We start from the raw sequence: 27,763 nt of genomic DNA on the forward strand, positions 1-27,763 counted from the left end.
CGCCTCTCCTAACTTGGTTGTCGTCCACATGGTGTTGTTCCGCCCTTCTTTTTGCATCTTGTGTATGCCCTCGTGCTGGTGGTGCTCATGGTCGGAATCAATGATTGCCTCGTCTGGTACACTTAGGACACTCGAGGCTCACAGTAACATGCCTCATTGGCTCTGTACGGATTTCAACACAGAGTAGTCGGAACAAATGCATGATCCCGATTGGCGCTGAAGCTCCCTTTGGCAGGCCGGTCCTTCAGCGTGGAATTCGACTGGATGGATCTTGAATGTCGCCTTGAACTAATTTTACCCTACTGGCTGGCGTCCACAGTAATTTGATGATGTTATTATTATTTCTGAGACACAGATGCGGATTTTATCCCACTTTTGTTTCTATTCCTCTGGAGGTAAGTGTTTCCCCGTCGTCCCGCTTTCATGTTACAGTTGCTCCCGCTCAAATATTGCTTTCTCACCACGACCACACGAGTTCCTACAGTATGAAGTCTTGTCATTCTGATCTCCATCACGTCGATGAACGGGTTGCTTGCTGTGTTGCGTCCACGATGCGACTTAGACTGGCTGGGGGCTGATCGTCTGCACTGTCGCGCTGCCAAGGCCACGCCGCAGAAGCAAAACATCCCTTGAAGCTTCAGACGATCAAACTTGCTCTAGCGGCCATCAAAGCAAAACTGGACTAGGGCGCATGGTCCGTGGGCCCAGAAGTTCCACCTCGAAAACTCCACCCGGTTCCTGTCTCCAGGCCGACTTTTGAACTAATCCGGAGTAGTCTCTGGCGTCCACAGTGGGTTCTCCCAAGCCGCACAGGGCTAAAGGCCGGCCGGCAAGGGGGGCAAGATGGCCCAGATGGGTTTGTCTCTTCTTCGATCAACTGGACCCATGCTCCGGAGAGGCGCTGACGGCGCCCATCCTGCGTACCACTCACTCCCTTGAAGTCAGATTCAGATGAAGTCTTGAACCAAGCGGGAAGTTTCCTATCCGTCGGCGTGGCTGCTCACAAAGTCTCAAGCGGTTGATTAACTGATTTAGTTAACCTAGACTTGGACACGCGGGAGACCTGCAAAGTACCTAGGCTTTTCGCGGCAAAAACTATCAAGAGAATTGATTCTGTTGCTGGACTCCTGCCGGATTCCAATTCTGGTACCCTGGGCCTAGCCTCCTCCCCACTTCCCCCTCCCTCCTTCTGCTCGCCAGACGATGGTGTGGATTGGCGATAAGACCACTGTTTGCTCCGGTGGTCTACAATGAAACGGCCGCGTCTATGATGCCGCTGGATTCTACCGTTCTGAGCTGATCTAGAATCCTCCTAGTAGGTAAGATCTTATTATGATGATGTACTCCGTACGGAGCACAGAGAGACATGCACCGGGCACAAATAGCCGGCCTCTTTCCTAGTCGGTAGGTTGCAGTCTTAAATAATCAAACTGGCCAGCGCGTCGTTTGAGCTCTTGATAACCCCCCTCGTCCTATCGTCCGCGCTGCAGTTCCCCTGTGCGAATCGCGTTTTTGCGGCTTTTCTCCCTTAGTCCTCTGGCCTTGTTTCTTGTTGCGCGCCGCGGACCGACTGCGGTTTCTGCACGGGTCCCCGGCCCTGGAGTTTGTTTGTTTGACTGACTGCCAGATTCTCTGAATCTGTTTGGCTAGGAAGCTCCTTCTGCCGTATAGTTGGTGTTTTGACTTACCCGTGCCTCCTAGGCTGAGCAGTGCAGCCACATTAGTTACTGCTGGTGTTGACTCTGGCGACTGCTGGCTGCTTGCTGCTTGCTGCTACATCTTCAGATCTAATTACCTACCAACTTCTCTCTCTGCGCTTCCTCTTCCTTCTCTCCCTTCCTTGCCTCCCTCCCCTGCGGATGCTTTGGTGGCTCTAGGGGTCCCAGTTCACTTTCTTTCACTTTTCTTCTAATAAACAGTAATTTATTTTTTTTCTTTAAGAAAAAATCAGAAAAGGAATCCTTATGGAGCAAGGGAACGTACAACACAGAATCTAAGTGACGTGCTCCTATTCTGGTGTTGTGACCAGCCCAGGTTCCCTTCCCTTACATTCTTTCTGTCCTCCGCATTGCACGTTTCTGATTCTGGCCCAACGCAAACCCTCAATGTTTATGCCCTGTTGCTGCACTCGCTTTCGGTCCACTCTTTTCTCTTCTTCATGCCTGCATTTCCTACTCGTTGTCCCCCAGGCATCTGTATCAGTCATTCGCTGTTCATTCGACCCGCAATCTGCCCCTCCACCATTACCATTAGCCCCGCGTGACACGCTGAATTAGACGCCCCGATTATCTTTCTTGGGAGGCTTTTGTGTAGTTTTTTTTCTTTCCTTGTTCTTTTCTTTAATTATTCTGGCTCTGATTGTTCCTTTGTTTTATGATCTCATCTAAAACCTCGCGCCTGTTACGTTCTTCCCTGGTTGCTTTTCTATCACCGGGTGCTACGCTCGGGTAGTGAAGCTCTGATTGCACTTGCCAAGTCCGCAACACATCTCTCCATGAACTGCTGGATATGTCGAAACCACTGGAGACGCCATGGACCGAGGAGGAGAAGGTACGGACATTGATGACTCCCTCCTGTTGAGTCTCTAATCACCTCTAGGTTTGAGATAAGATGATAATGAAAATGGAACCATGGCTGATACATCGTCCGTTCAGTGCGCTCTGCTTACTGAGATCCTGAAGAACGCTCGCGTTGTTCCTTCCAATCATTTGTTTAATATGATCCGGGAGTTTAACATATCGCCGTCATGGTCGGATATACCATTACCTCCAGGTAGAGTATTCCCGTTGCTACTCATATAGTTGCCTCTGTCTTTCCCACTTGTATAAGACCACAGCAGATCTCAAGAGATCTCTCAGCTCTTTCAAGTATGGCATTCGCTCATTATGCTGTCACCAGGTCGGACTCTCAATCAATGTCGAGATGCTTTCCAGAGCATGTATCAGCAAGTTGTCCCTGCCAACCAGACCCAGCCACCACCTCCTCGTCCAGGGTCATGGGCTCCACCACCAGTTCCTTCCGCCCCAGTTCCAGTTTCTACTCTGGCTCCGACTCCAGCTCCGGCTCCAACCCCAGTCCAAGAGGGCTATGTCCCGCGAAAGAGACCACTTTACCCATTAGAGAAAACTGCTCTTACTCCACGTGCCATCCAACCCAGACCGCCACTCAGCGCGGGACAGTTCAGCAGTGAAAGTGGCTCACCAGGTTCCACGTCTCCTAGATATGAAGGCGTGGCGGGCAACAGTGGAGAACGTCCACGGAAACGAGGTCGACCAAGTAAAGCCGAGGCAGAACGACGAAAAGCTGAGGCTGAGGCACGAGGTGAAGAATACCCTCCCCGACGGAGATCAACCACTGCTAAGACGAGGAATCCACCCACGCCATCTGGTGCTGCGAGTGCCACCAGTGAGGGCTCTCTGCTGTCTCCAAGGGCGGCACTCCATACTCCAGAAATGCAGAAACAAGAGCTTCCGTCGGAAGACTCAGGCGGTAAAGATCCCGGACAAATGGACACGAGTGTACGGCGTACTAGTGAATCCTCGGTGACGGGAGAGACGGACCCAGTGCGAGGCATAATCCGCTCGCAGACAAGTCAGGAGAGAAGGTTGCCGCCACCACATGAAATACAAGCCAGACAAGGAAGCTTCATTTCGCAAACGCAGCCTCGTGAACCGTTTATCCCACCTCGAGCTCTTGAGGCGTCTTTGGGCGGCTCTCCCAGCCCGGGCCAGGGAGGTGGTATTCACCGCTCAGCAGCAGATCTGCCATCTATACCACAAGCCGAAAAAGCGTCCGGTACCGACACCGGCGGAGCAATCCAGTCAATATCTAACTCTGGAGAAACGAAGAAGACGTGACATGTGACAGCACAAGAGAAAGAGAAAAGAGAAAAGAGAAAAAAACAAAAGAAATATGAGTGATGAATTAATTCCACAGACAGCGACGAAACGATAGACAGACAGCGTTAAGTCGGTTGGCTTTTCCTTTACCTACCATAATAAGAGGCGCCGTGAAATGAAAGGGGATGATGGACATAGTACGACCTAGCTGTTTTTTGGTGATAAATCTTTTTTTTCCCCTTTTTTTGGAGGTGGAGAGAGAAAGGATGGTCCTAATGCTTATGCTTATGCTTATGAGCACCCACGGCCTTGTCTTAAGCGTCGATGAGTTATTGAAGCTGATGAAGCCACGGCAGCCGCCCGTTGATTTTTTCTCTCTTTTTTCAGGTGCAGCATCTTGACGAATCCGTGATGCGAAGACGCAGATATGAAACTTTTCCTTCACTCACTATTCTTCTTTTTTCCTTTTTAACGATCTTTCCTCTTCTCGCCACAGTACCTGTAATGGTTATTGTCACGTGCATGTGCAGGAAACGCATTCGTTCGAATTCGAGGTGGATGGATGGATCAAGCTCTCTGCTGCGACCTACATTACCATACATGTGATGAGGCAATCTGCATTTTTTTTCTTCATCTTCTTTTTCTTTCTAATGATTGTATTGTATGATATGAGTGTCTTTTTTTTTTTGTTTTCGTTTTTGTATACTAATACCAGAGTTTTCCTGTATTATGTTATTGCTATGCTATGTTATGTATGCTATGCTATTCTAATGCGGGCGAGGTCTTCGGATTCTGGTTTATTTTTTGAATAAAGGTTACCTCCCCTTGTCCATTTATTGATAATTATCTTTTCTTAGTCTGTCTATTCTTGCATAAGGACATTTTCTTTCGGATCTTTTATTCAACATGCGCACACTATGGAAGAGAAAGAGCGGAACAGAAATATTCATTCATTCATTCATTCCAGGAAAGGAAAGTCTTGGATTCCCCCCCCCCCCCCCCCTCCCTTCTTCTTCTATGTGAATTCAGCAAGGACGATCAACAATCAAGGACTTTGATTTCTTCTTTTTGACTTCAATTTTTTATTTCCAACGGACAGACAGAGGTATTGTGCTTATGCTATCTTGTACATTACCCTTTGCTCTTTTCTTCTTTTTCTTTTTTTCTTTTTTCTTTTTTTTATTTACATAAAAGGATAAATAATAAATAAATAAATAAATGTCAGATTCTGGGAGTTTTGGCGCAGACCAAGAAGGGTATTGGATCATATCGATCCGATCCCCCCCTTCTTCTCTCTCCTTCTTCTCTCTCCTTCTTCTCTCTTCTTCCCCGGGTTTGAATTTGGGTTTAGTTTTATAATCAGCCTAGGTATTTTTCTCTTGATTCTGATCTTCTCTAGCCTTTTTTTGGCTTTACTCTTGTCAACTAGGTAGGTAGGGAGTTCTAGTCGGTATAAGAATAAGATCGTCCTCGTCTTCACATCGTTTCGTCGAAATAAATGAATAAATAAATAAATAATAAAAAAAAAGGAGATAACTAAAAGAAGGAACTTACCCAGTCAATGATGAGATGAGAGTGGTAAATAAAATAAAGGGTGAGGGGAAGGAGGAGGCCTGAGAGAGAGAGGAGATCACGAACGGTGGGAGGGGAGCCTGGGAGGGAATCTGATCTGAGTGTAACTACTGGTGGATTATCGATATTAGATCTATCTAATATTAATCAATTGAAAACTTGAAAGGTTATTATTGTCCAATTAAATTAGAGGGGTTAAACATCCGCAGCAGACTAACCAATCAACGAACTGGGTGCATCCCCTCAGACAGGGCTGGGCTATATATATATATTCCATGGATAGATACTATTCGATCTACGGAGTCTACTGTAAATATAAAATCTATGATGGTCTCATATATCCGATTGGTATCGGTTACATTACCAGATAATGACTGCGAAGCTTGAAATTAATTATAATTATCTCTGAATTCTGAATTAAATCAGGATAAATTAATATATACATTGAAGATATTTATTTCTCTCGGGATTTCCAGAGCTTCCTTCGCTGTCGCTTTCGTTCATATCCGCCCGGAAATGACGGACAATGACCTATACCATAAATAACAGCTTGCATGTTGATCAGTGGTCACATGCGGTGGGTGGCTCATCGTCAAGTACGTGCCATGGCCTCCTCGGAAGATAGGGCGCACAGCTGGCCTGGATAAAGTAGCCTGGTTGGGTAGGTAGACTTCCGATTGAAACAACTCTTCGCTACCTACCTAGGTAGTTCAATTGCTGGCGACTTGATAAAAGGGTGGCTGTATATATAATTCCTACCCATGGACATGTATATCATACTCATGTGGACATCTCACTTTGCGCATTCTCAGTCGTGCCGGCTTCGGCTCCCGTCTCGTGAGAGCCCTCGCCGGACTTGACTCGCTCGACCAGCGCCTTCAGTCCTTGGGACTTCTCTGCAGTTGTGTTCACCATCTCCGTAACCACATCTGATACGGACGCAAGTTTCCTTGCTGAAGACGGGTGGTTGTTGGGCTCTACCGAAACTGCGTTCTGGTCGGCGGTTGCTGGAGAAGGAGGAATAGCTTGCTTGTCTTGCGTCGCTGTTAAGCTCGCGCCACTTTCTGCTCCTGGCTGTTCTTTTTGTCTCTGCACTTCAAGTTGCGCGGTGAGAGCGCTGACTGCGGGGCCGGCAGAAGCGACAGCCCCCGAGATTTTGTCCCCAATCTGGAGAATAGGCTCAGATGTCGCGTGTGACTCTGACTCCTCTTGCGCCTGCTGGATCAACTTCAAAACCTCACTCAGGTGATTCTTCTTGCCCTCTACCCGCCGCGTCAGGTACACCTTGGTCACAGTGTCGCGTCGCGCCATGGTCCGCCTCTTGATCCGTTCGATCTCCTCTCGATATGCAGTCTCGTAGATGTCAATCTCCGATGCACCAGGCGATTCGCTGACAACCGGGACGGCATTCGGATCCACGGGAGGCAGCGTGTCGGGGATCCCATCCACGGAAATGTCCGGATCCCCCGTTAATTCACCGGTAAATGTGGACGGCCCAATAAAAAGATACGGGCATTCTTCTTCCAAAGGATCGCGCGCGTGGCCTCGTGTCCCTTCCGAGATGCTCCGTTTCGTGGAAGGGGTATCATCCCGAGAGGACTGCAACGCAGGAGTCGCACCACGGCTGCCGGATCCATGTGGGGATGAAATCCTGGCTGAGCCGGCCCTCTTCGGAGACCGACCCCGTTCCCGGGACGTAGTTTGCGGAATATCACCCTCTCGTTGGACCCTTTTATAAGAGTTGAGGGCGTCAAGGCGTTCATCCGGCTCCATCTCCAGAGGTGGCTGGACGAAATGGGACTCATGCTCCCGGCCAAGGATACTGTGCAGTGCTGGCGACTTCGCCGGATCCACGAGTCGCTTGAACCTTTGAACGGCTTTCATCTGTCAACAAGAGATTAGCTTCCTATTCCGTCGAAGAAGATGCAACCCTAAGAGCTGCCATACCACGACGAGCAAATTGCCCAGGTTGTTTGTGATTGCTGAATTCATCTCTTCCTCCGTAGGGGGCTCAATCATCTGCGCCGTATTCTCCTCCTCCGGTAGGAGCGGATCGGCGCCTCTCCTCGTCACCCATGGATGATTCTGCTAACCCATTAGTGACTCTATCGCAGCTCGAGGACGACGGTGACTGACCCGTAGTTCTGGCATGGTGATCCTCTTGGCGGGATCTTTTTCCAGGATCCTATGCATTAAGTCGATGAAATCCTCATCCGTCTCCCCTTCTAGGTCGGGTTCGTCGTTTCTGATGGATTCGTACAGTTCAAAGATGCTCTGCTTCTCAAAGGGAATGTGGCCATATCGCAGACAGTACAGAGTCACCCCCATTGACCAAATGTCGGCGGCCTTTCCAGACACATCTCCGTGCTTGGCAATACAGAGCTCGGGGGGTAGGAAGGCGGGTGAGCCAGCTGACTTGGCCGTATACATCTCCGAGTTCTTTGCAAACATCTCCGAGACCCCAAAATCGACCACTTTGAGCACATCATCGCTGGTGAGGAGGCAATTGTCCGGTTTGATGTCTCGATGAACGATCCCTTGGGCGTGCAGATATTCGATTGCCAGGATGAGATCACGGAACCACATGCGGCAGCTCTCGTCATCATACGGATCCGCCCTTTCTTCCAATCCGACCTTCATGATGACGCCCTTTTTGCACATCTCCATAACCATGTATAGGGAATCTTCTGTCGGGTCGTCGAGGACCTCGATCAGAGACACAAGGTTATTATGATTCAACTTTTTCATGATGGCAATTTCCTCCTTGATCAGATCCAAGGGGTGGCCCGTTTGCAGGTCGTCACTTCCAGATGGATGACGATGAAGCGGGGAATTGAAGCCTGATCCGGGACGTTGGGGCCCACGAGGTCTGCGCACCATGTGAGACTGCTGTCGCTTCTTTAGGCGGGCTTTCGAGAACTCTTTGACGGCCTAGGACTCGCTTCCCTGTCAGCAGTTGACTTCTCCACTTGGCCGCCCATCTCCCAAGGAGCTCACATATTCGTTGCCATATTGATCAACCGCGAGATGGACGGCGCCAAAGGAGCCCCTTCCAATCTCCTGCTTGATGATATATTGGTTGATCCGATGCTGTGCAGCGCCGTCATCCTGACTCGTGTATTCCGAGCGCGCATTGAGCGTTTCCTATCAGCCACCCTATCAGCAGATCGTCGTTGATCAAATCGTGGGAAGTGAGCAGACCTTCACGCGACGTGGGGCGGTAGGCTGGCGGTGCTGGTGCCGTCGAAGACTGTCGAACGAAGGACTCGAACTGCGATAGACAAAATCAATGCTCAGGTCACGTAGCCACGAACTCGAGGAAGAGAAGACGGTAATTGATTTAACCTCAGGAAGAATTTAGGGGAGCATAACGTACGCATGCCGAGTCGGCCTTGGGGGCGCTGAGGCGACACTGTCGACCGAAGTGCCGGATAGAGGACCAGGTGCTGTTTGCACCGGGTCCATCCGTGGTCTCTTGTTGGCCATGTAATCTCAAGGGTGTAGGAGAGGAGTGAGATTCAAATCTCAGCAGGGGGACTGAAGGACTAAGTTCCAGACCTCGCGCGGGGAGGAATGAGGGGAGCGGTGAGGGGAGCGGGAAGCTTGTAGTTTGTAGTTTTTGGGCGGCCGCCCTGCCCACCTGGCGTCCTACGGAGTAGCTCCGTGCCCTCAATCAGACTGCAGTCTCGAAGGATTCAGGTTATTATTGGATTGGATGGGACTGAAAATAGATTAATAACAGATTGATAACAGCGATACGAGGGGGGTTCTTGCAGGATCCATGAGAAGACGTTACGCCGCGTGTCCGGCCTGGCGGCTGTCTGCTGCATTGTTCGCTGTCTATCGATAAACAGGTGGATCAAGAACAGAATTTCCTCGAGATGGACGGGCTGTGATTCGATCAGCCTTCTCGCGCAAGGTGATTGAGTTGACAGATAGTTCGAGCTCTCAGCCAGCCGTCCAAGATATTCAACGGGTCCGCGTGGATGCCGCGGGTCTCACCGCCCGCGGGAACCAACCGGACAAGAATAATAGACGTTGACTTGGCTTCCACTTGCTGAGGAGTCGGACAGTCCATTAATAATTGATGAACAGTTCAGCACCACAACGCCCATTGTCGCAATCAGCTCACGTTCTCCAGCAACATGACCGTCTACTCATTCTACATTTTTGACCGCCATGGTAACTAACTCTCTGTCCTCTGCTGCTGCCCAAGGAATCCCCGACTGACGTGTCTCCTGTGGCCAGCCGAGTGTATCTACAAGCGTCGCTGGCTCCCACGTCCTGTGTCGACCAGCAGCAAACCCTCCCGTCCGACTTCGGAAGTGCAGACTCTGAGCAATGGCGTGCCCCCGAGTTCAGGACGCTTGTCACGGAGCGCCGATGACGATGCGAAGCTCATTTTCGGAACGGTCTACTCGTTGCGGAACATGGTGCGCAAGCTGGGAGGAGAGGATGACAGGTGCGTGGTTCTGCTCACGTGTCTGGCTGCCATGTGGGTGATGCTAATGAGACTCCAGCTTCATTTCGTACCGGACCAGCCAGTACAAACTGCACTACTATGAGACGCCTACGAACATCAAGTTCGTCATGCTCACTGACACCAAGGCTCCCAGTATGCGCATAGCCCTGCAGCAGATTTACGTCAATCTCTATGTCGAATATGGTGGGTTTTACCCGTTGTTTCCCTTTCTCTGTTTCCTCGCCTGACCTCTGATGTCATCATTTAGTGGTCAAGAACCCTCTTTCTCCGATCGAGCATCCTGGCGGAGTTGGCGTCAACAACGAACTTTTCGAGGAATCTCTGGAGCAGTTTGTGGTATGTCTTCCTCTCTGCCATATCCTCCGTACATGAATGGTCTCTAATCGTTGTGGCAGACCCGCGTGCTCTCTTAGATCTTCCCATCTTTGGTCAACATCACTGCCAGCTGGATCTTCGGTTCCCGCCATTGCGGTGCAACCCCGGTGCAACCCAGCATGTCGCCCTCTCCAGGCACTAGAAACTTCCGAAAATGATGACATGAGGATCGTTCGGGAAGACAAGGTCTGGCGCTACAAATCTGCCTCTGACGTTGCGCCTTCTCCGAGTGGTGTCAATGTGATGTCGGCGGTCGCCCATCGCATACCCTCAAAGCAGTGAACCGCAGTGTGGGCCTCCGAGACGGTGCAAGTCGCGGCCTCGTAACCGCGAAAGTGAAATCTGACGACACTGAGAAACTGAGGCGGAGGTATTGACTTGATACGCTTTAGAGCCCTTCTTTGGCGTCGGGTTCCGCCGAATATAGTAGGGCAATTGCTTCTGTCTCTGCTTCTAATAGGGGATTGCGCAACGCGAAGGTGGTAACAAAACCTTGTGGCAAAAGGAAATCAGCCAGGATGGAGTCTGCCGTGCCGCCTGAGGTTGGAATTCCTCGAGCCAAACCTCAGTCATTCCGTCTGGGCTTCAGTATCGATGACGCTATATCAGCTGGTGGTCATAACCACAACGGTTGGGTCTGTCAGTCCCACGAGGCAATCCCTCAGAATAGTTCAACCTGTTTCCAATAATTTATACACTTGTTCTTCACCATCCAAGCTATCGTCATGCTGGTTTCGGGCTTTCCTGAAATGTAATTGACGTCCATTTGTCCAGTTCAAGTCAGATCCTAGACCTGAGGATAACTACTTGTATTTTAATTTTAGTGTTTTCTTGCAGGGCCGTACGAAATAAGATAATGTGGAGAGAACTTGGAGGGATGTAGATGGAGACTGACTAGCTTGGACGGTCGAATATCACCTCTTCTGTGACAATTTCATTCGTAGAGAATTTACGTCAAACAGCAGCAGCACGGCAATCAATGAATGGTTTGTACCCGCGCTGACGCATGCAGATTCTATGTATACTGACCGAGCTGCAATGCAACGAGAACTAATCTAGTTAGTTGCAACTAGCGACAGGCAGCCTCACAAGAGTGAAATCTGCGATGATAACTCGTACTGTACGGAATACTCCGTATTGTCATTCTCTGTGGAGCCATTCCATGGAGGCTTGAGCTCTTGAGAGCTGTATCATTACTCTGTACGGAGTAGTTACGTACGTATATGCATACGTAGTTAGGTAGTCGATCGATAGTGTGGTTGGCAGTCTAGGCAGTTTCCTCCATAGTTTCTACAGCGACGGTCCTGTGCCTTGCCGCCACGCATGTTGATGACAGATGTTCTACGGAGTAGTTGTAGTTGCAACTGGGAGCGCACTCACTCTCTAGGTCCAAATAGGAATGTTAGCAGGTAGAGTAGAAGGCTCGACCACAACAACCTTACCTTCCTACGTATCGAATTTCCGCATCGAGCTTTATACATTTATTTGATGCAGCTGGATCGGTGCAAAACAAAAACAAGGTGAGCACTAATAACCAGTGTTTGGCCATTAATTACACGATTTTACAGTATATCCTCTCGGCCGACGCGCACTTTAATTAATATCCATGGATAGGTATTATTGAGCTGGGTTTCTGGTTGATAGAGGTAAAGTGAACCCCCTGAAAGATAGCCAAATATCATTTGCGACCTGGCCTCGAGCAGGTTTGAGGTGTGGTGTGATGTGATGTGGTGAGTTGTGGCGTTGTACTGTATGTCGTCGACTCGTCGGTGAGAAAACTCACCGAAAAAAAAATGACGATAATGACAAGCCAATATCAGAGCATCTATCACCGGCGTGTTCGAAACAATGGCAGATAAATTGCAGAGGACGTGCATACGAATTATTGACAAACCTAACCCCGAGGAGATGGTGGAAACGAAGCGGTGAGATGAAATGTGCGATCATCAACTTGCGGACAATATTCTAGGGGTTGATAGATATTGTTTTACTTAACTCAGGGGGGATAACCTCCTCCAGTAATTATTACACTTGATAGCAGCTTGGCAACACGAAATATTAGAACAGAATAGGCAGGCCAGTACTCCTCCGTACGGAGTACCGATCGGCATTGCAGGATGGACCCTGGGTCGGGTAAACCCGTTTCAATCGAGTGCATGGCATCTCTGCGCCACAACCTGCAGCAAACGCGGTTGCAGATACATCAGGACATGGACATATAAAGGAAAAGGAAGGAAAGAACAAAAGAAAAAGCTCCTCAGAGATTGCATGGTAGTCCGTCGAATATCTGTAACTATCTACTCCGTATCCGTCTTGATAGTCTGCCAACGCCGACCGGGACGGTCATGAGAGGGTCGTAGCCTGTAGGCTCGTAGCTAGGATCTCATGATATTACGGAGTACTCCGTACATATTACTCCAGATAGCTCGACTCGAGTCAGTCGACTGAACCTCCCATTTCGGGAAGTGGATATCACGGCGATTTCGTCACCGGCAAGCCATGGGGGGCGTTTCATGCACCTAAGGCTGGGATCGAAACAAAACCTGTGGTCCAGATTAAATGTCTCACTGTCGAGGAGGGCTGCCTAACGGAGGCTAAATAGCGACGATGGATACCGATGCGGCGACGGCCGCATGGCTTGACGAAACAACCCAGCTCTTGCTGTCGCTAATGAACCCCGCGTTGTTCCCCGCCTTGCCTCTCCTAACCCTGCGGCATGATTCAGGAATTCAGACTCAGATTCACGCTCTTTTTCAGGCCAGTCCGTGATGAGGATCGTCCACAGGCAAGTCACTTTCATCCGGCCAATCCGCGTGCTCATCATGCGGATCATGCGTCGGGGCAAAAAAAAGAAGCAATTATCCATGCATAAGGGCTCAGACTGCCTAGTGGAGTAGCGCTACCCAGCAGCGCGGTCCTGCATCTCAAGAGCATCTCGCAGCAGCTAAGAGAACAATGTCGCACACGACGTGTTCTGAGTTCTCTCCATCGAATGACCGAATTCAGTTGGAAGGACGATGAGCCACTACTGCTGCTCACCAAAGAAGGAACAGTAACAACAACAAACAACCGAGATTACAGATTACGATATTGACATGGTAGATGCAAAGCCACTCCGCCTTACCGCTTCTTTAGTTGGCCCTCCAAGCGCGACGCGAAGTCCTTACAGGGCTGGCTAAACGCCACGGTCCAAATCGAAATGACACGCCCTTACTACTCGCACTAAACGAGATCAGCAAATCAGGCGACTGCCTGCACCGCCTCAATCAGAACAATCACTTGGACTCTGATGTCAGCGCGCTTGCTGCTGTTGGCCTGGGACGGCGTCACCCGGTTGCGATCCTCAGGGCACCGTCGACGCAACGATTCACAGAGACTCCTCGTTACTAGATAAGGAAAAGGAGAGACAGAGGAGAGGGCCAGTTGTGCTGTAACTGATCCGTCAGTCGATCCAGCGGTCACCTACCAGATTGACCCGCGGGGGATGGATGGGTAAGTTTGGGTCGCTCGCTGAAACCGTAGGGTTTGCTCCGCACCATTCCCAAGGGAGAGTCGATGAGGTCGATGACCACGGTCAGTGAACGACAAGCCCTCTTTGCTTGCTCGCCATCCTACCGCAACTGGCAATCCTTTGGAACCAGATTAGGCCTGGTCTAGCCGGAGCTGAGCCGGGGCTCTCCAGCATAGCATCCCAAGCCATAGCAAAGTGGGAGCACGATGGTGGACTTGACTTGGCACGATAATATCAGCATAATTCAGGCAGTCTCTGTCTCTTTTCGATGCCGACCAGCGTTGTCATCCTGTAATAATAATTGGTCTTGGTCGAAGTCTGGCATACTGGTACTGGACTATCCGGGTTAGCTGTGGCGCAGCGCCGAATAGAAACCAGTCGTATATTTTCCTGCCCAGTGCGTGCCACGAGCCGGGCGGCGTAATCCAGTCTGCTGTGTAATTAATTCTGATATTACTGGGTTCTGATTTTTACCTCAGTCTCTCAGGTGGTGGCTACTCCTCTCCCGTCACCGAGCTCTGGGGCAAACGGCTTGGTGCCCACAATGATCCAGAAGACTTAAATGCTGTCATTACCGCGGCCCTGTGGCCCTCCGCTTTTTGCCCTCCCGGCACAGAAGAGAAAAAAAAGAGAAACGAACGCGAAAAAAACCGGCCGTCCTGTCCTCCCCTTCCCTCGGTCCCTTGTCCGCCATCCTCTCTCTGCTCCCTCCCCCACAGCCTGCCAACGACACGGTAGGCCTCCTCTTTTCCTCTGGAAACTTCTCAATCGACATTCCAACCGGTCCTCCTCTTGGGCTCTGGTCTTGAAGATTCGTTTCCTCTGAGCATTCCGTGCCCTGGTGCGCGGCGCGCTCGTGTGTTCCATTGTCGCTTTCGTCACTCGTCCTATCCGCCCGCCTCTCGCCGCTTTCCACTCCTCCTCTATCACCTTCTCCGCCCCCTTTCACCCTCCCTCCTCTTCTCCTTTCTTCTCACAATAAAAGAACACGTTGCAGCTCTCCTGCTAGACTGCGGCTATCTTCCCTGCTTTCTATACGGGACCTCGTCGTCCCTCCTTCCCCCTGCTGGAACGCCCCGGCGCGCACGCCTCCGATCTAACTGCACATGACTCCCCCACCTGCCTCGCCGGTTCCTTCCTCCTCAGTCTCTTCAACGGCAGCATCGGTAGCTTCGCAAAACCGCAATGATGGCGAACATCAGGTGACCCGGGCGCTCGAGGACATTCGTCTGTCCGTACCCAACGGCGACGTCCTCCCCCCGCCTCCTCCGCCAGCAAAGGTCGCCAAACCCTCAATGGCACATCGCCTCTCGCGCATTTTTGGCGATCGGAAAGCGACATCCCCGAAAGAGACAGATCCTCACCGGGAAACGACATCAGAGAGCAGTTCCGACGGCGCCAAACCATCCATGAACGGAACCGTCCGGCCAGCGCCACCCCAACCCCCCTCTCGACAGACCTCCGTGAGCGACAAAAAAGGCGATGGGGAACGGAGCCGAGGGATTTTCGGTGGAAGCAAGGAGAAAGAGGGATCTGCAACTCACAAGCGTTTCGAGATGCTCCCCGACGGCACGCACCGGCATCACCTGAAAAGTGCCAAGCGACAGGAGAAACTGACAGACTTGCTCCGCGATATCCTCGGAGGCGGGAAAAAGAAGGAAGAGCATGTGGATGATCAACAGCTATCGCTGGTGTCGAGTTGGGTAGACCAGCTCAAGAATGAGCGGGACAAGCTCGCCCAGGACAAAAAGGGCGGACCAAACGCGACGGCCTCGCTAGTCGACAAGTATGGCAAATGCCAAGAGATCGTGGGACGGGGAGCTTTCGGTATCGTCCGCATATCTCACAAAGTCGATCCCAAGGACTCCCGGGTGGAACAGCTCTATGCCGTTAAGGAGTTCCGCCGTCGTCCCCAGGAGACGTCGAAGAAGTACCAGAAGCGACTGACTTCGGAGTTTTGCATCTCTTCGTCCCTTCGTCACCCGAATGTGATCCATACCCTGGATCTGTTGCAAGACGCGAAAGGAGACTACTGTGAGGTTATGGAGTATTGCGCTGGTGGCGACCTCTATACCCTTGTCCTGGCTGCGGGCAAGCTCGAAGTGGCCGAAGCCGATTGCTTCTTCAAACAGCTCATGCGAGGCGTGGAGTACATGCACGAGATGGGAGTTGCCCATCGTGACCTCAAGCCGGAAAATCTGCTCCTCACCACCCACGGCGCCCTCAAGATCACGGACTTCGGCAACGGGGAATGCTTCCGAATGGCCTGGGAGAAAGAACCTCATATGACGGCCGGTCTCTGTGGTTCGGCTCCGTACATCGCTCCGGAGGAATACACCGACAAGGAATTTGATCCTCGAGCTGTGGATGTCTGGGCGACGGGTGTCATCTACATGGCCATGAGAACCGGAAGACACCTGTGGCGAGTCGCGAAGAAAGACGAAGATGAGTTCTACGAGCGCTACCTGGAGGGTCGACGAGACGAGGATGGTTATGCGCCGATTGAGACTCTGCATAGGGTAAGGAGGTCCCTTCAATTTGTGAGCAGCAGTTCGCTGACTTTCCAATCTGTCCAGGCTCGTTGTCGTAACGTCATCTACTCCATCCTGGATCCCAACCCCAGTCGCCGCATAACTGCGTCGCAGGTTCTGAAGTCCGAATGGGTTCGTGAAATAAAGTTATGCAAGGCAGGTGAGGAGGGCTATTGATTCTGTTGAATGATTCATGGCTCTCTTCCCTCCTGCTCCCACCCCTTTTCTGTGGAGGCCTCCTGATGGGAAGGTACCTTATGGGGAGGTTTCTTCGTGTATCATCTTTTGGGTGTCGGCGTCCTGATGATTACGGGTCTGTTTCTTTCTTACTGCAGAGTCACCTAGATATCTGGTGGGCGGCTAGTCTTGTCCTGGGGTGACTTACATTGTCGGAGGGCTTCAGAACCCTGTCACTTCCATAGATGGGAGGTCTTCTTTTCCGCTATACACTATATGCCTGATTTGGCCTTGTTGATTTCGCAGGCCCTGGGCTTTCATTGCACATTTTTCTGTCTTTTAAACGCAACGAAGAGTCATGACCTTTTTCTTTTTATGTATTTTATGTCAGGCGTGCAGAGTCGATTGATCTGGTTTTACGGTTTTATGACGGCCATTCCGGTTCGGTGTGCATCCGAATCTTTTCTTTCTGCTATATATCTATCTAACGCTCAAACTTAGCCCACATGCCCCCACAGTCTTTCTCCTTGACAGCACTAATTCCACAGGAGTTGGCCCGACCATGCACTTTCTAGTGGAAACTCTCGTGTTCTTGGCTCGTACAAACCTGGGGGACAGTCGGAAGGCGAGTCAGGGGCGAGAATCTTGACAAGTTGACCCTGGTTGGTCATTGTTTTCTTCTTTTCTTCTTCGCCGTCGCATATCTTTGACGTTTTTATTTCTGTGTGCATATTTATTATTGATTGCATCTTGTGAGCGTAATTCTTTTCTTCTTCTCTTCTTACTTCTTCTTCCCTCCTTTTTTATGCCTTTTTTTTTTGGCTTTCCCATTTCTTCCATATATGATATCACATACATTTCTGTTATTCTTTGTGGTGTCGAGGTGATGACGTCTCTGGTCCTGACGATTGACTCCTGAAGGAAGTGAAACCTTAAATGCTCTTTTTTCTTTGTTCCTCTTGAGCCTGGGGCGATGGCTTGTGTCTCCTACAGGGGTATTCATCATATATCGAACCAACAGCAGCCTTGGCTTTTCCTTTGCGGTGAAGTCAGAGTTGGGGTCTAGTTGATCCTTCTCCACTCCGTACATCGAAGTATGTCTAGAATTCTTCCACGTCTAGAATTCTTCCATGATCTGGACCTTGACACACAGACAATCGGTCTAAATTAGCAACCGGGAAGGGCATGAAAATTAATCCAGATAACCGCCTGACGTTTAAGCCATGGAAGTTCTAGACGGGTATTGATTTTGATCGTTGCCAGGCTTGCCATTGGTTTGTGCTGCGTAAAGGGGGTTAGGAATCCTACCAGGGGGAGCTTAAAAACTTTTTCCCCATTGCCTAATGCAGGCACAATAAACTAGTTTTACCTACTGCTGTTCACATCGCCGATGCCAAGATAAAATATATTATGATTAAATCTACAGAAGTTACCCTAGAAGAGTTCCATGGCCCCAGGAGGCGCTCGTAGGTAGTAGCAGTGTAGGCATCACTATAGTTCAATTACTCTATTTCTCTCGGACATCCGTCGGCATACCGGCAATTCTCTCTGAAGCCCGCAGGATGTCCATTCTAGCCGTCGATAATTAAAGATCAACGTCTTGTTTGCGTTAAGCCGTCGATAGCCAAGAAACACTCGATGCAACCGTAAAGATAATCAGACTGGGGAAGGTATGTTTCATGACCGCCAACTGCCAATACGAGCCGCGAGGGGAATCCGGGGTCCAAACTCTAAGTTTAACATTGTCTCAACTCTCGCGCGATGATCGGCGCGATTGCTCTCTGCCTACGGAGTAGTTTTAGCAAGGGTTCTATTCTTGTACAGTTGTATTGCCTATCTGGGTAATCTCGTGTGCTTCTAGGTCCTTCCGGCGATCAATCCGAGATCACCGGCCCCCAACTGCGGTTCTCCTTGCCAAGAGAGGATGCTCTCCACGTGCAGAAAGACTCATCTTCTATGTGATAGCGACCGTATGGTATACAATAGGCAGGGAGGGACGAAGATGGCAGAACTATATCAACCCTGCAACGCCCTTCATTGTTCTGGTTTTCTTTTGGATCCAGTCCACCAGCATCAAGTTGATCGAGTCATCTACTTAATCTTATCAATTGTTTAGATCTTCTTCACCAACTATCAAAATGGTTTCTAAGACTGTTTCCCTCAAGAATATTGTCTCTTTGTCACTCTCCGCCCTGCTTGTTTCCCTGCCCACCGCTGCCCAGGGCAAGCAGATCCCGGCAAACCTCCAATCTTTCTACAATGCTGTGAAGGTACCAACGCCCCTTTCCTCCTCCCGGTAGCAATGCTGACGTTCACGTGAATCAGAGCAAAACATGCCAGCACCCATTCAAGAGCGGCTTTGGAGATGGCCAGGGCAATTGTATTCCTCCCCCCACCTCCCCCACGACCATCAAGATCAAATCGGCTGACCCATCTAGCTGGCTTCGTCTACTGCGGTGACTACAAAGATGATGGCCTCATCTACCTCAGCGGACCCAAAGAGCTCGGCGACATGGACGTCGACTGTGACGGCGCCGACAACAAGGCCGGGAAGTGCTCCAACGACCCCTCGGGTCAGAGTGAGACGGCCTTCAAGGACACCGTCCAGACGTACGGAATCTCGGACCTCAACGCCAACATCCACCCCTACGTCGTCTTTGGCAATGAGGATGCCCATCCATCCTTTGAGCCGGAGACTGTTGGCATGCGCCCGTTGAGTGTCATGGCGGTCGTGTGCAACAACCAATTGGTATGCCCCTCTTTACCAACAAGTTACCTTCCAATATTAGAGAAGTTTCTTCTTCTTGGCCTACAGATCGTGCTGACAGGATTGAACCGCTACCAGTTCTATGGAATCTGGGGTGATACCAACGGCGGCACCGATACTGGCGAGGCCGCCATCTCGCTGGCAACTGCCTGCTTCCCCAACGGTGACATCTCCGCCGACAACGGCCACACTCAGCACGACGTCCTGTACCTGGGCTTCCTCAACGCTTCGGCCGTGCCGGGCAAGAACGGCGCCGATTGGAAGGCCAAGTCGTTCGAGGAGTTTGAGGCCTCGATCACCCCGCTCGGAGACTCCTTGGTTGCGACAGTGCCGAGTCTGTAAGAACGAGGCAAAGTCTTCGTTCCGACAACCAAGGACTTCGTTTTGGCCGGTCGACTGTGTCTGGAAGTTCGTAAAGCCGGCAGTGTCAGTGTTCATGCTCGGTATTCAAGCAGACGCACGAAAACTAGGCCTTTGACTCGAGGGGCATATCTGTCAATTGTAGCTGTGTATCTATTGTGTATCTAAACTGTGAAGTTTCTGCGCAAGTGAAATAATAGATGTTCTTTTCTTTCCAAGGTTGTTTCCATGCATGCTTAATCAAGGGATGACGTAGGCGGTACTTACCGAAAACAGCTGCGCCACGCCTGAATGGGGGCAGCTAGCTCACCAGGTACCGTACTAAGCCACACCGCCCGCCGTAGGGCAGCGCAGCAGCCTGTCGTCGGCGCATACACGTCGTGACTTTCTACTATTCCACCTGTAATTGCGACTTTCATCTTCTTTCTCTATCCATAATCGACTCTTCCAGTCGTACAGTTGAGACTTCTTCCAGTGAATCCTCCTGGTACCTGCGACTCTGTTTCCACTGATACACGGACCTCTTGAGATTCAGCCGCCATGTCGTGGTCAGGTAATGACGACTTCGCCTAACCTGCTTCATTCCCACGTCTCAGTAGGATTGAAGCTGACTCTTTTCGTGTTCTGATCTGCAGGGTTCAAGAAAAATGTCAACCGCGCAACGACGCAGGTGATGATGAAGACGGGTTCGTGCATCCCACTACCCCATACCCCGCTTGCCTGGGTCGAGCGTCCTGTAGTTGCCAACTTACGGCGTCATGAGGCGAGAGTCGGTGAGAGTCGTGAGAGGGGACGATAGGCTGACTTTTCCTCCCCCGTTTGGGAGGTATGTACAGGGCATGTGGAGAAGACGAATGATCGTGACTATGAGATTGAAGAGAGGTGCGCCTATTACTTTTTTTCCGTCGTCGTTTAGAGTTGAATTTATACTGATGCATATGGTTAGACGTTACCGGACGATGGAGGCTGCTGCGAATCGCCTACAGAAGGAAGCAAAGGGATACCTGGATTCATTACGAGGTGTGCAACTTGACATTACTCTTGCAGTGACACAAATGGTCAGACTTCGATACTAATGCTGTGCTAGCGATGACGGCCTCTCAGATGCGGATCGCAGAGACGATTGATGCGTTCTATGGCGATGCAGGGACGAGAGATGGCGTGAGCAGGAGCTACAAACAGGCTGTGGAGGATCTGGATGCAGAGACGATCAAGGCCCTGGATGGACCCTACCGGTATTACCCCGTTTTATTATGGTCTAAATGAACTTAGTGCTCATTTCTGCCAGGACAACCGTCCTCGAACCGATCTCCCGTTTCTGCGCCTACTTTCCTGACATCAACGAGTGCATCAAGAAGCGAAACAACAAGCTGCTCGACTACGATGCGATGCGGGCTAAAGTGAAGAAGCTGGTTGAAAAGCCCGACAAGGATGCAACCAAACTCCCGCGTGCGGAGCGAGAGGCAGAGATGGCCAAGCAGGCGTACGAGCAGCTGAATGAGCAGCTGTTCACCGAGCTGCCGCAGCTCATCGACCTGCGCGTCCCTTACCTGGATCCCAGTTTCGAGGCCTTGGTCAAGATCCAGTTACGGTTCTGCGCGGAGGCCTATTCGCGCATGGCCCAGGTGCAGCAGTACCTCGACGCGGATACGAGAGACCAATATGCCAATGGCGACCTGGACAACCGCGTCGAGCAGGTGCTGCAGGAGATTCGGGATTTGAGTATTGCGGGGACTGTCTAGTCTTTCACTTATTTTTTCTATCCTTTTTCTGTCTTTTCTGTACTTTTTCCGTCTAATCTGTTCCAGTCAATAACCTGGTCTGGTCCATCAACTAGTCTGTGGGATGTTTGATGATGAATCTGTATCTCTGTTCATCTTTGTTTGTACCAAGGTTTCTTCCTCTCTTTTTGTTTCGAAAAAAGAAATTGTTCTCTTTCTTTCTTTCTCTCTCTGTGTCTTTACTGTAAGCGCTATCCTCATTCATCCTCATTTGCTCTTGTCTTGCCCCCCACCCTGCTAGTACTATCTTTTCTTTCTCTTCATGTACTACGAATACGAAGATTTCAGTTAGAACTTAGAAGTTTTAATTAAAGGCGAACAAAAAGGGAAAAAACTTTTATTTTTCTCATCTGAAATTGATCCATTTTTTTTATCTGTATATACGAATTACGGACTCTTTGGGTTGAATTCTGCCTGTCTTGCTTGCTTGCTTGCTTGCTTGATATGCCTGGACCTGAGCTACAGTATGGTGGATCACTCACTATGGCATTTCAATGCGCATTTACTGTGCTGTACTGTACAGTCTGTTTATCTATCTATATATCTCTACTGTTTAGTCAAATTTAGGACAAGATATTCATCTGTGAGTGGGTATATATAAATAATGTACAGTACATACAATAGGCAGTCAATAAGTTAATGTTACATAATAATACATATGTCATGTGAGTCCAGTCCGGTAACTTTTATGACTTCAATCCTGATCCTTCCGGTACAGTTCTTCCGCGAGAATGTCTACGACAGGAGCGGCAGCGGCCTGCACTGCGCTCAATTCTTTAGGAGACATCTCCGTGAGGACGTAGTCGGCGACGGCATCCCGGTCCCGGCTTGCGGGACGGCCAATGCCGATGCCTATTCGCATGATCGATAGAGGATTCGATAGACTGGAGTTGTCGGTGGCAGCCTGCCCTTTCTTGTTAACTAGCAGCCCCGACCCGCGAAGACTCTCCATCACACTGATCAGACCCCGATGTCCGCGCAGACTGGCCTGTTCTGGCCCGCCTCTTTTCACTTTCACCTGGCCGAGGGACGCCTCCAGCTCGTCGTGGAGGATGACCAGCGTCGGACGGAAATGCGTCAGCTCGGCCACGTTCAGCGCGACGTCTTTCTCTCCTTTGAGGAGTTGAAGTGTCTGTGTCGCCGTCTCCGATCCCGTCTTATTATTCTCCAAGACTACCTTCCGGAAGATCCTCTCCTGGTCAGCAAGCCATGTCTTCAGACGTCGGGTGAGGGGCGGTCCCGACACGTTCATCAGCGAGGGGCATTTCCACGTCTGGTAGAACAGCGGTCGAGAGGGGAGCTGCGCGTGCACGAGACCGATGCGTTCCTGTAGGAGGGGCTCGAGCGCCGTCAGCAGGGAGTGTCCTGCGCTGTGTCGCGTCAATGTGTACGGAGCGGGGAGGTTCCCGATTGAGGCGATGAAGAGGAATCGGTGAGGCGATTTAATTAGAGGTGCGGCCATGGTCGGATTCCTGACAGATCAGATCGGATGAATTCTGAGGACTAGATTAGAAAGACAAAAAGAAAAAAGGGAAAAAAAAAAAGGAGCCCGCAGAGCCCTCCCTCTCACTCCTCCTTTCCCCGTCCCCTTGCTACTCTGCTGTGCTGTGCTGAAGGGACTGACTTTTCGAAGCCGCGGGAGCTGTTCTGTTCGCGAAGGTCAAGTTGGAGATGTGATTTTATTTTCACTGCGGGAGATCTGCACCGGCATGCTGTGACAGCGCTTCGGGATTGGTCAGCTTCTATACTTCTGTATACTAGCAGTCAACCACGAGAAAAAAAAAAAGAGGCGAGGCTAAGTCAGTCCTAAGTCTCTAGTTAAGGAAGGGGGAGGAGGCCAGTTAAGTAATTTTTCTGTCGTGCCCTGCTGGGTGTTCTTTCTAATGGCTATTCCTTTGTATTAGTTACGGAGGATGTTCCTCGGACGAAAATAGTAAAATAATAGGATAATGTCAGACGTCTTGAGGCATACCTGATCATTTGGCTTCGATGCTTTCTTTTCTTTCCAGCCAGTTGAGTGAAAGAACCCTTTGAGGCATAGGCAAGGTAGTCGACAGTATGCTTTTTTTTATGGATCTCATAAGCAATCTGACAACAACTGTGGACCTTTTTCTTTCCTTCGGTCTTTCCTTCTCATTTTTGTTTTAGATTCGAAATTTCTTCCAGCGAGCTTCTAGACTCTCTCTAATGACGAATGACACATAACTTAGGTAGTCTCAAAGTACTCCGTATTACTTCCTGCATTATCAACTGGTTGAAACCTGAGCAGCGGTGTTGTACGAGTTCCGACGACCATTCGCAGATTCTCCAACGGTCAGTTAAGATCAGTCCACCGTCATCGACTATCGGTAACCTGGATAATGCCCCGCAGCAGCCATTAAACCGGCGGTACCTAAGGTAAGTTACCGTTTAACCCTAGGCGATTCGGTCTGTGACTGACTGACGGAATAGACCGTATAACGCTATAGAAGTTACTCCGTACCTTCGTTGCCTATCAATCCCTCCCCGGTCAACTGGTCGACTCATCTGCCGCGTTCCACTTGGCGTCATCATGGACCCTCCACATTTGCGAATGGCAGAGGACTGATCCAGGAGGACGGGTCTATGAATAATAATAATAACAACAACAATAATACTCCGTAATTCCGCAACAGACCTTCTGGAGGGAAGTGCGAACGCCAGGACTACGCCTGTGGGCGGCCAGCGCAGCTTCTCATTACTTCATTTACGACATCGACTCCAGGTCGAGACTCACTTCACCGTCTCGGTAACCAGGGAAAAGACGAATCAGAGACGATGTCGTGGACTATAGGCTATTCGCGCCGGCCCTAAGCACGGCCTCGCAACCTAACGGGTGACGCCCCGATCTGCGGCCCCGCGCAGCAGCCAGAGTTACCATTAAATTTACCAGACTGCAGCTGTCTCTCGCTTTGACACTTGTGCCTGACGCTGGCACACTGCCTGACCAACCCTCCAGTCTTTTTCCCTAACTGGCTGCCGCCGCTGCCATGGCTTCATGCTGGTTCAACTAGTTGGTGATCTATGATACTGCTATCAGACCGTCGTACTGATAGAAATCTATAGTCGTGACTAGTGACTCCAAATTGGGTCCACGTTCCATCCCACTGGGTATTACCTCCAAGTTGTTCTTGGTGGACTCCCTCTCAGCCGGTTTTTCTCCTCTCTCCCGCTACGTGCTTGTCCACACATGGTAACTCGGCGGCTGCAGACTGCAGTAGTGGTGTACTACTAATTCCTCTGCATCTGCACTGCATCTGCACTGCATCTGAGCCTGCGGCCCTGCCAGGGATTTATTTAAAGTGGAGACTGCCGACCAACACAAACCCTGCGAATCGTGAAAAATTTCCAAGGCTACGTCCCCGGGACTCCATAGAAGGACCAAGACAGCTCACAGGTCATGTTTTCCCTCGGACTTCTGCGGAGGCCTGCGGAGGCCTGCGGAGGCCTGCGGAGGCCTGCGGAGGCCTGCGGAGGCAGATTTGGACAGTGGACTGGACTGGATTGCCTTGAACGGGCGGTTTCTCCGCCGCTTCGGTAAAAGGTGGACCGGTCCGTGGGAGCCAGCGTTCAACGGCTGAATTCACAGTTCGTTAGTCAAGTGCAGTGGAACGGCCTGTGCAAACGCAGGACTCGAGTTGACTCGAAGACGACCGTGCCATCATTCCGGTTCTAGACGTTCCTGCAGGTGCCAGCCCTGCTGCAGTGCTACATCGTGCCACGCTCCAGCACGACTGGCATTATTTCTTCCTCCGAAGTCTTCAAGGCTATCTGCTATCTGGACCTGAAAGAATATTTATCCTAGCACAGCCTGCTAGAGCAGCAGCTGGAGCAGCTGAGATGTGATTGGCAGGGTAACCTTTTAAGAGACCCTGTCGGGCCTCTTCTCCCCCAAACCGATCCTTTAGCGTGCCCGCCGGATCGAACGGTCCCTGCTGGCTGGGTCAGCCGTCCCTGCAACAGGCTGTCAGCCACTAACTAAGTCTAACTTACCAGGCCAATATGCCTTCGTCCGAGTTAATTAAGCTCGATGCTGGCGCCGGGTGGGTTCCGTCTGCAAGCTCCAGGGTCCGTCCAGCCGCCTAGGCCCCTCCTCCCCGTCGTGGGCCACAGGTGACAGCAATGGGGTCTATGGAGTATGCCTAAGGATGACTGTCACGACTCACCGCGAACTCCTGGAGCTTTTTGGCATGATTCGTGGATGATTCTTCGGCCATTGTGGGCTTTTGCAAGAGCTGTGGAAGACGTATTTTCCTTCCATTGCTCTTTGCTTTACTAAGTTGGTCTGCCAGTAGTAATTAACGGCTGGTACCGGGCTGTATACTCCGTACCCTGTATCCATTATCCACCTCTCTCCGCACCTGTTTGTTTTCTTGTCTCGAAGGCTATCTTTTCTTTCTCCCCTGTGGACTTTACACGTGTCAATGCACGCAGCCATCTAATATCCATTTCTAGGTAATTTCTCCCGATTTTCTTTGTATTGTTTTGTCGACTCGAAATTCTTCGCAAACCCTCCTCTTTCTGCCCAAGTTTAGCATACTTAGCAGGCCTACGGAATTAATGTTCTTTGTGACAGGAGCTGGCCGATAATCAAAACCCTCCTTTTTTCCCCGGTCGATAGAGGAAAGTCGTCATGTCATGGCCGAAGAACCCTCTTTTCCGGCAGAGGGCCGTGCCCATGACGACTATGACGAGCTGGCGGAGATAGATGACGAAGAAGAAGAGGAAACAGAAGAGCTGTCGGATAGTGATTCAGCCTCCGCTTCCGAGTCGGAGTGTGACGAGTCCGACGAGTATGACGACGACGGCGTACATTCAATGTTGGCAACCCATCACTCATCACAACACACCGTGATGTCTGCGAAGGCAAGCGGAAGGCTGATTGCAACAGAACATCGACCAGATCCGAGAACCTGATCAAGGGCGTAGTCGAGAATGGACGGAGATACTGTAACGACGCGTATTATATGCCCAATGACGACGCCGAGCAGACGCGATTGAATATCGTACATCAGCTCTTCTTGATCCTGCTGGACGGTGAATTGACCAAAGCTCCCGTGCCAGAGGGCGCCAGTCGCATCTTGGATGTCGGGACGGGCCCTGGGGATTGGGCTGTCGAGATGGGCGAGCAGTATCCGAACGCAGAGATCATCGCCACGGACATCAGCGTCTTTGATGGGGGTCTAGGCCGGTTTGGGCTTCCTAACGTGCACTTTCAACTCGACGACGCCGAGGAAGAGTGGACGTACCACGAGCCCTTCGATTTGATTCATATGCGGGGTCTTTCAGGAGCCTTTCGGAATTGGAATGCCGTTTATAAACAGGCGTTCAAGCACCTCAAGGCGGGAGGGTATATCGAGGTGTCGGATTCCGACCCGGCCGCCGATATCACGAACTTCCCCAATGCGCCGCCGAATTCCTACTTCAACATACTTATATCAGCGATGCGAAATACCGCCGACGCGGCCGGGTTTCCGCGCGGGCGGGATCATCTCCGCCCCTCTGCGCTCACCTCTGTCGGGTTCGTGGATGTCCGCGTGTACGACATCACCGTGCCAGTGGGGACGTGGCCGGAAGACCCTCGGCAGAAGACCCTGGGCAAGATGGCCCTGATCGGCCTGCTCGAGGGCCTGGAAGCGCGAAGTCTCCGGCAGTTGACCGCAACAGGGAAATGGACTGCCGACGAGGTGCGCGATCTGTGCGAGAAGGTGAAGCGCGAGGTCGTTGCCGCGGAAGGGATTACGGTCACGGTGCGCTTCCTCACCGGCAGAAAGCCCATGTCCTATGCGCCGTATAGGTTAAAACATCGGCGGAAGATGGATCAGCTTCTGAGGGAGCTGCAGCTTGAACAATAAAGTGATCAAGGATGAGATGAAAACTCGAAAGGAGACTTGAGAGAAAGAAAAAGGAAAAGAAGAACAAGCAGAAAAGAAAAGAAGAAAAAAATCGAAAACGGAAAGAGAGAAAAACAGAAAAAACACGAAACAGAACAAGACCAGACAAGAACAATGATTATGCAATGTGATAATGCTGATTCATGAATGACAGTTACGTTACGACCTTTCCATTCCATTCCATTTCATATACGGAGTATACCTTTGAAATATTATTTCTTTCGTTTCGTTTCGTTTCGTTTCCTTTTCTTTTTCTTGCTGACTTGACTGGTTTCTTGGCTGGTTACCTTTTACATTTGCATGCATCACAGTGATCCTTTCCACCTTTTCCAGTCCTTGACTCCTTTTTCGTGTCTTATTACTGTAGTCATACATCGCATAAATCGAAGTCGTTTGCTTGTACATACATACCTAAGACAGACAGACATACATAGCTACATACATACATTGCTGGT

The 27,763-nt window shown here is 50.6% G+C and overlaps 8 protein-coding genes across 8 annotated transcripts; 6 read left to right on the forward strand and 2 right to left on the reverse strand.

Annotated features, from left to right (window-relative positions):
- Positions 1–2,508: 2,508 nt before the first annotated feature.
- On the forward strand, positions 2,509–3,857 carry VTN77DRAFT_868 (uncharacterized protein; the record flags this gene model as incomplete). Its single annotated transcript, XM_069425203.1, has 3 exons — positions 2,509–2,550; positions 2,655–2,772; positions 2,899–3,857. The coding sequence occupies 3 exons, from the start codon at positions 2,509–2,511 to the stop codon at positions 3,855–3,857; spliced, it is 1,119 nt and encodes a 372-aa protein (XP_069280349.1).
- Positions 3,858–6,191: 2,334 nt separating this feature from the next.
- VTN77DRAFT_869 (uncharacterized protein) lies at positions 6,192–8,897 on the reverse strand (the record flags this gene model as incomplete). The annotated part of the gene is made up of 6 exons (XM_069425214.1): positions 6,192–7,295; positions 7,359–7,496; positions 7,548–8,342; positions 8,409–8,555; positions 8,613–8,682; positions 8,788–8,897. The coding sequence occupies 6 exons, from the start codon at positions 8,895–8,897 to the stop codon at positions 6,192–6,194; spliced, it is 2,364 nt and encodes a 787-aa protein (XP_069280350.1).
- A 659-nt stretch (positions 8,898–9,556) lies between these two features.
- Positions 9,557–10,307, forward strand: VTN77DRAFT_870 (uncharacterized protein; the record flags this gene model as incomplete). Its single annotated transcript, XM_069425226.1, has 5 exons — positions 9,557–9,593; positions 9,660–9,873; positions 9,932–10,077; positions 10,142–10,230; positions 10,290–10,307. The coding sequence occupies 5 exons, from the start codon at positions 9,557–9,559 to the stop codon at positions 10,305–10,307; spliced, it is 504 nt and encodes a 167-aa protein (XP_069280351.1).
- Positions 10,308–14,886: 4,579 nt separating this feature from the next.
- VTN77DRAFT_871 (uncharacterized protein) lies at positions 14,887–16,488 on the forward strand (the record flags this gene model as incomplete). Its single annotated transcript, XM_069425237.1, has 2 exons — positions 14,887–16,299; positions 16,357–16,488. 2 exons carry the CDS (start codon positions 14,887–14,889, stop codon positions 16,486–16,488), a joined length of 1,545 nt encoding a protein of 514 aa, XP_069280352.1.
- Positions 16,489–18,626: 2,138 nt separating this feature from the next.
- Positions 18,627–19,597, forward strand: VTN77DRAFT_872 (uncharacterized protein; the record flags this gene model as incomplete). The annotated part of the gene is made up of 3 exons (XM_069425248.1): positions 18,627–18,758; positions 18,814–18,868; positions 18,927–19,597. The coding sequence occupies 3 exons, from the start codon at positions 18,627–18,629 to the stop codon at positions 19,595–19,597; spliced, it is 858 nt and encodes a 285-aa protein (XP_069280353.1).
- Positions 19,598–20,155: 558 nt separating this feature from the next.
- Positions 20,156–21,357, forward strand: VTN77DRAFT_873 (uncharacterized protein; the record flags this gene model as incomplete). The annotated part of the gene is made up of 6 exons (XM_069425259.1): positions 20,156–20,168; positions 20,251–20,301; positions 20,452–20,497; positions 20,562–20,635; positions 20,703–20,850; positions 20,904–21,357. 6 exons carry the CDS (start codon positions 20,156–20,158, stop codon positions 21,355–21,357), a joined length of 786 nt encoding a protein of 261 aa, XP_069280354.1.
- Positions 21,358–22,090: 733 nt separating this feature from the next.
- Positions 22,091–22,858, reverse strand: VTN77DRAFT_874 (uncharacterized protein; the record flags this gene model as incomplete). The annotated part of the gene is made up of 1 exon (XM_069425270.1): positions 22,091–22,858. The coding sequence occupies one exon, from the start codon at positions 22,856–22,858 to the stop codon at positions 22,091–22,093; it is 768 nt and encodes a 255-aa protein (XP_069280355.1).
- A 3,194-nt stretch (positions 22,859–26,052) lies between these two features.
- Positions 26,053–27,269, forward strand: VTN77DRAFT_875 (uncharacterized protein; the record flags this gene model as incomplete). Its single annotated transcript, XM_069425281.1, has 2 exons — positions 26,053–26,234; positions 26,306–27,269. 2 exons carry the CDS (start codon positions 26,053–26,055, stop codon positions 27,267–27,269), a joined length of 1,146 nt encoding a protein of 381 aa, XP_069280356.1.
- Positions 27,270–27,763: the final 494 nt, after the last annotated feature.

Source organism: Rasamsonia byssochlamydoides (genome assembly GCF_041956645.1).
Source record: "Rasamsonia byssochlamydoides strain NRRL 3658 unplaced genomic scaffold VTN77scaffold_11, whole genome shotgun sequence".
NCBI lineage: Eukaryota > Fungi > Ascomycota > Eurotiomycetes > Eurotiales > Trichocomaceae > Rasamsonia > Rasamsonia byssochlamydoides.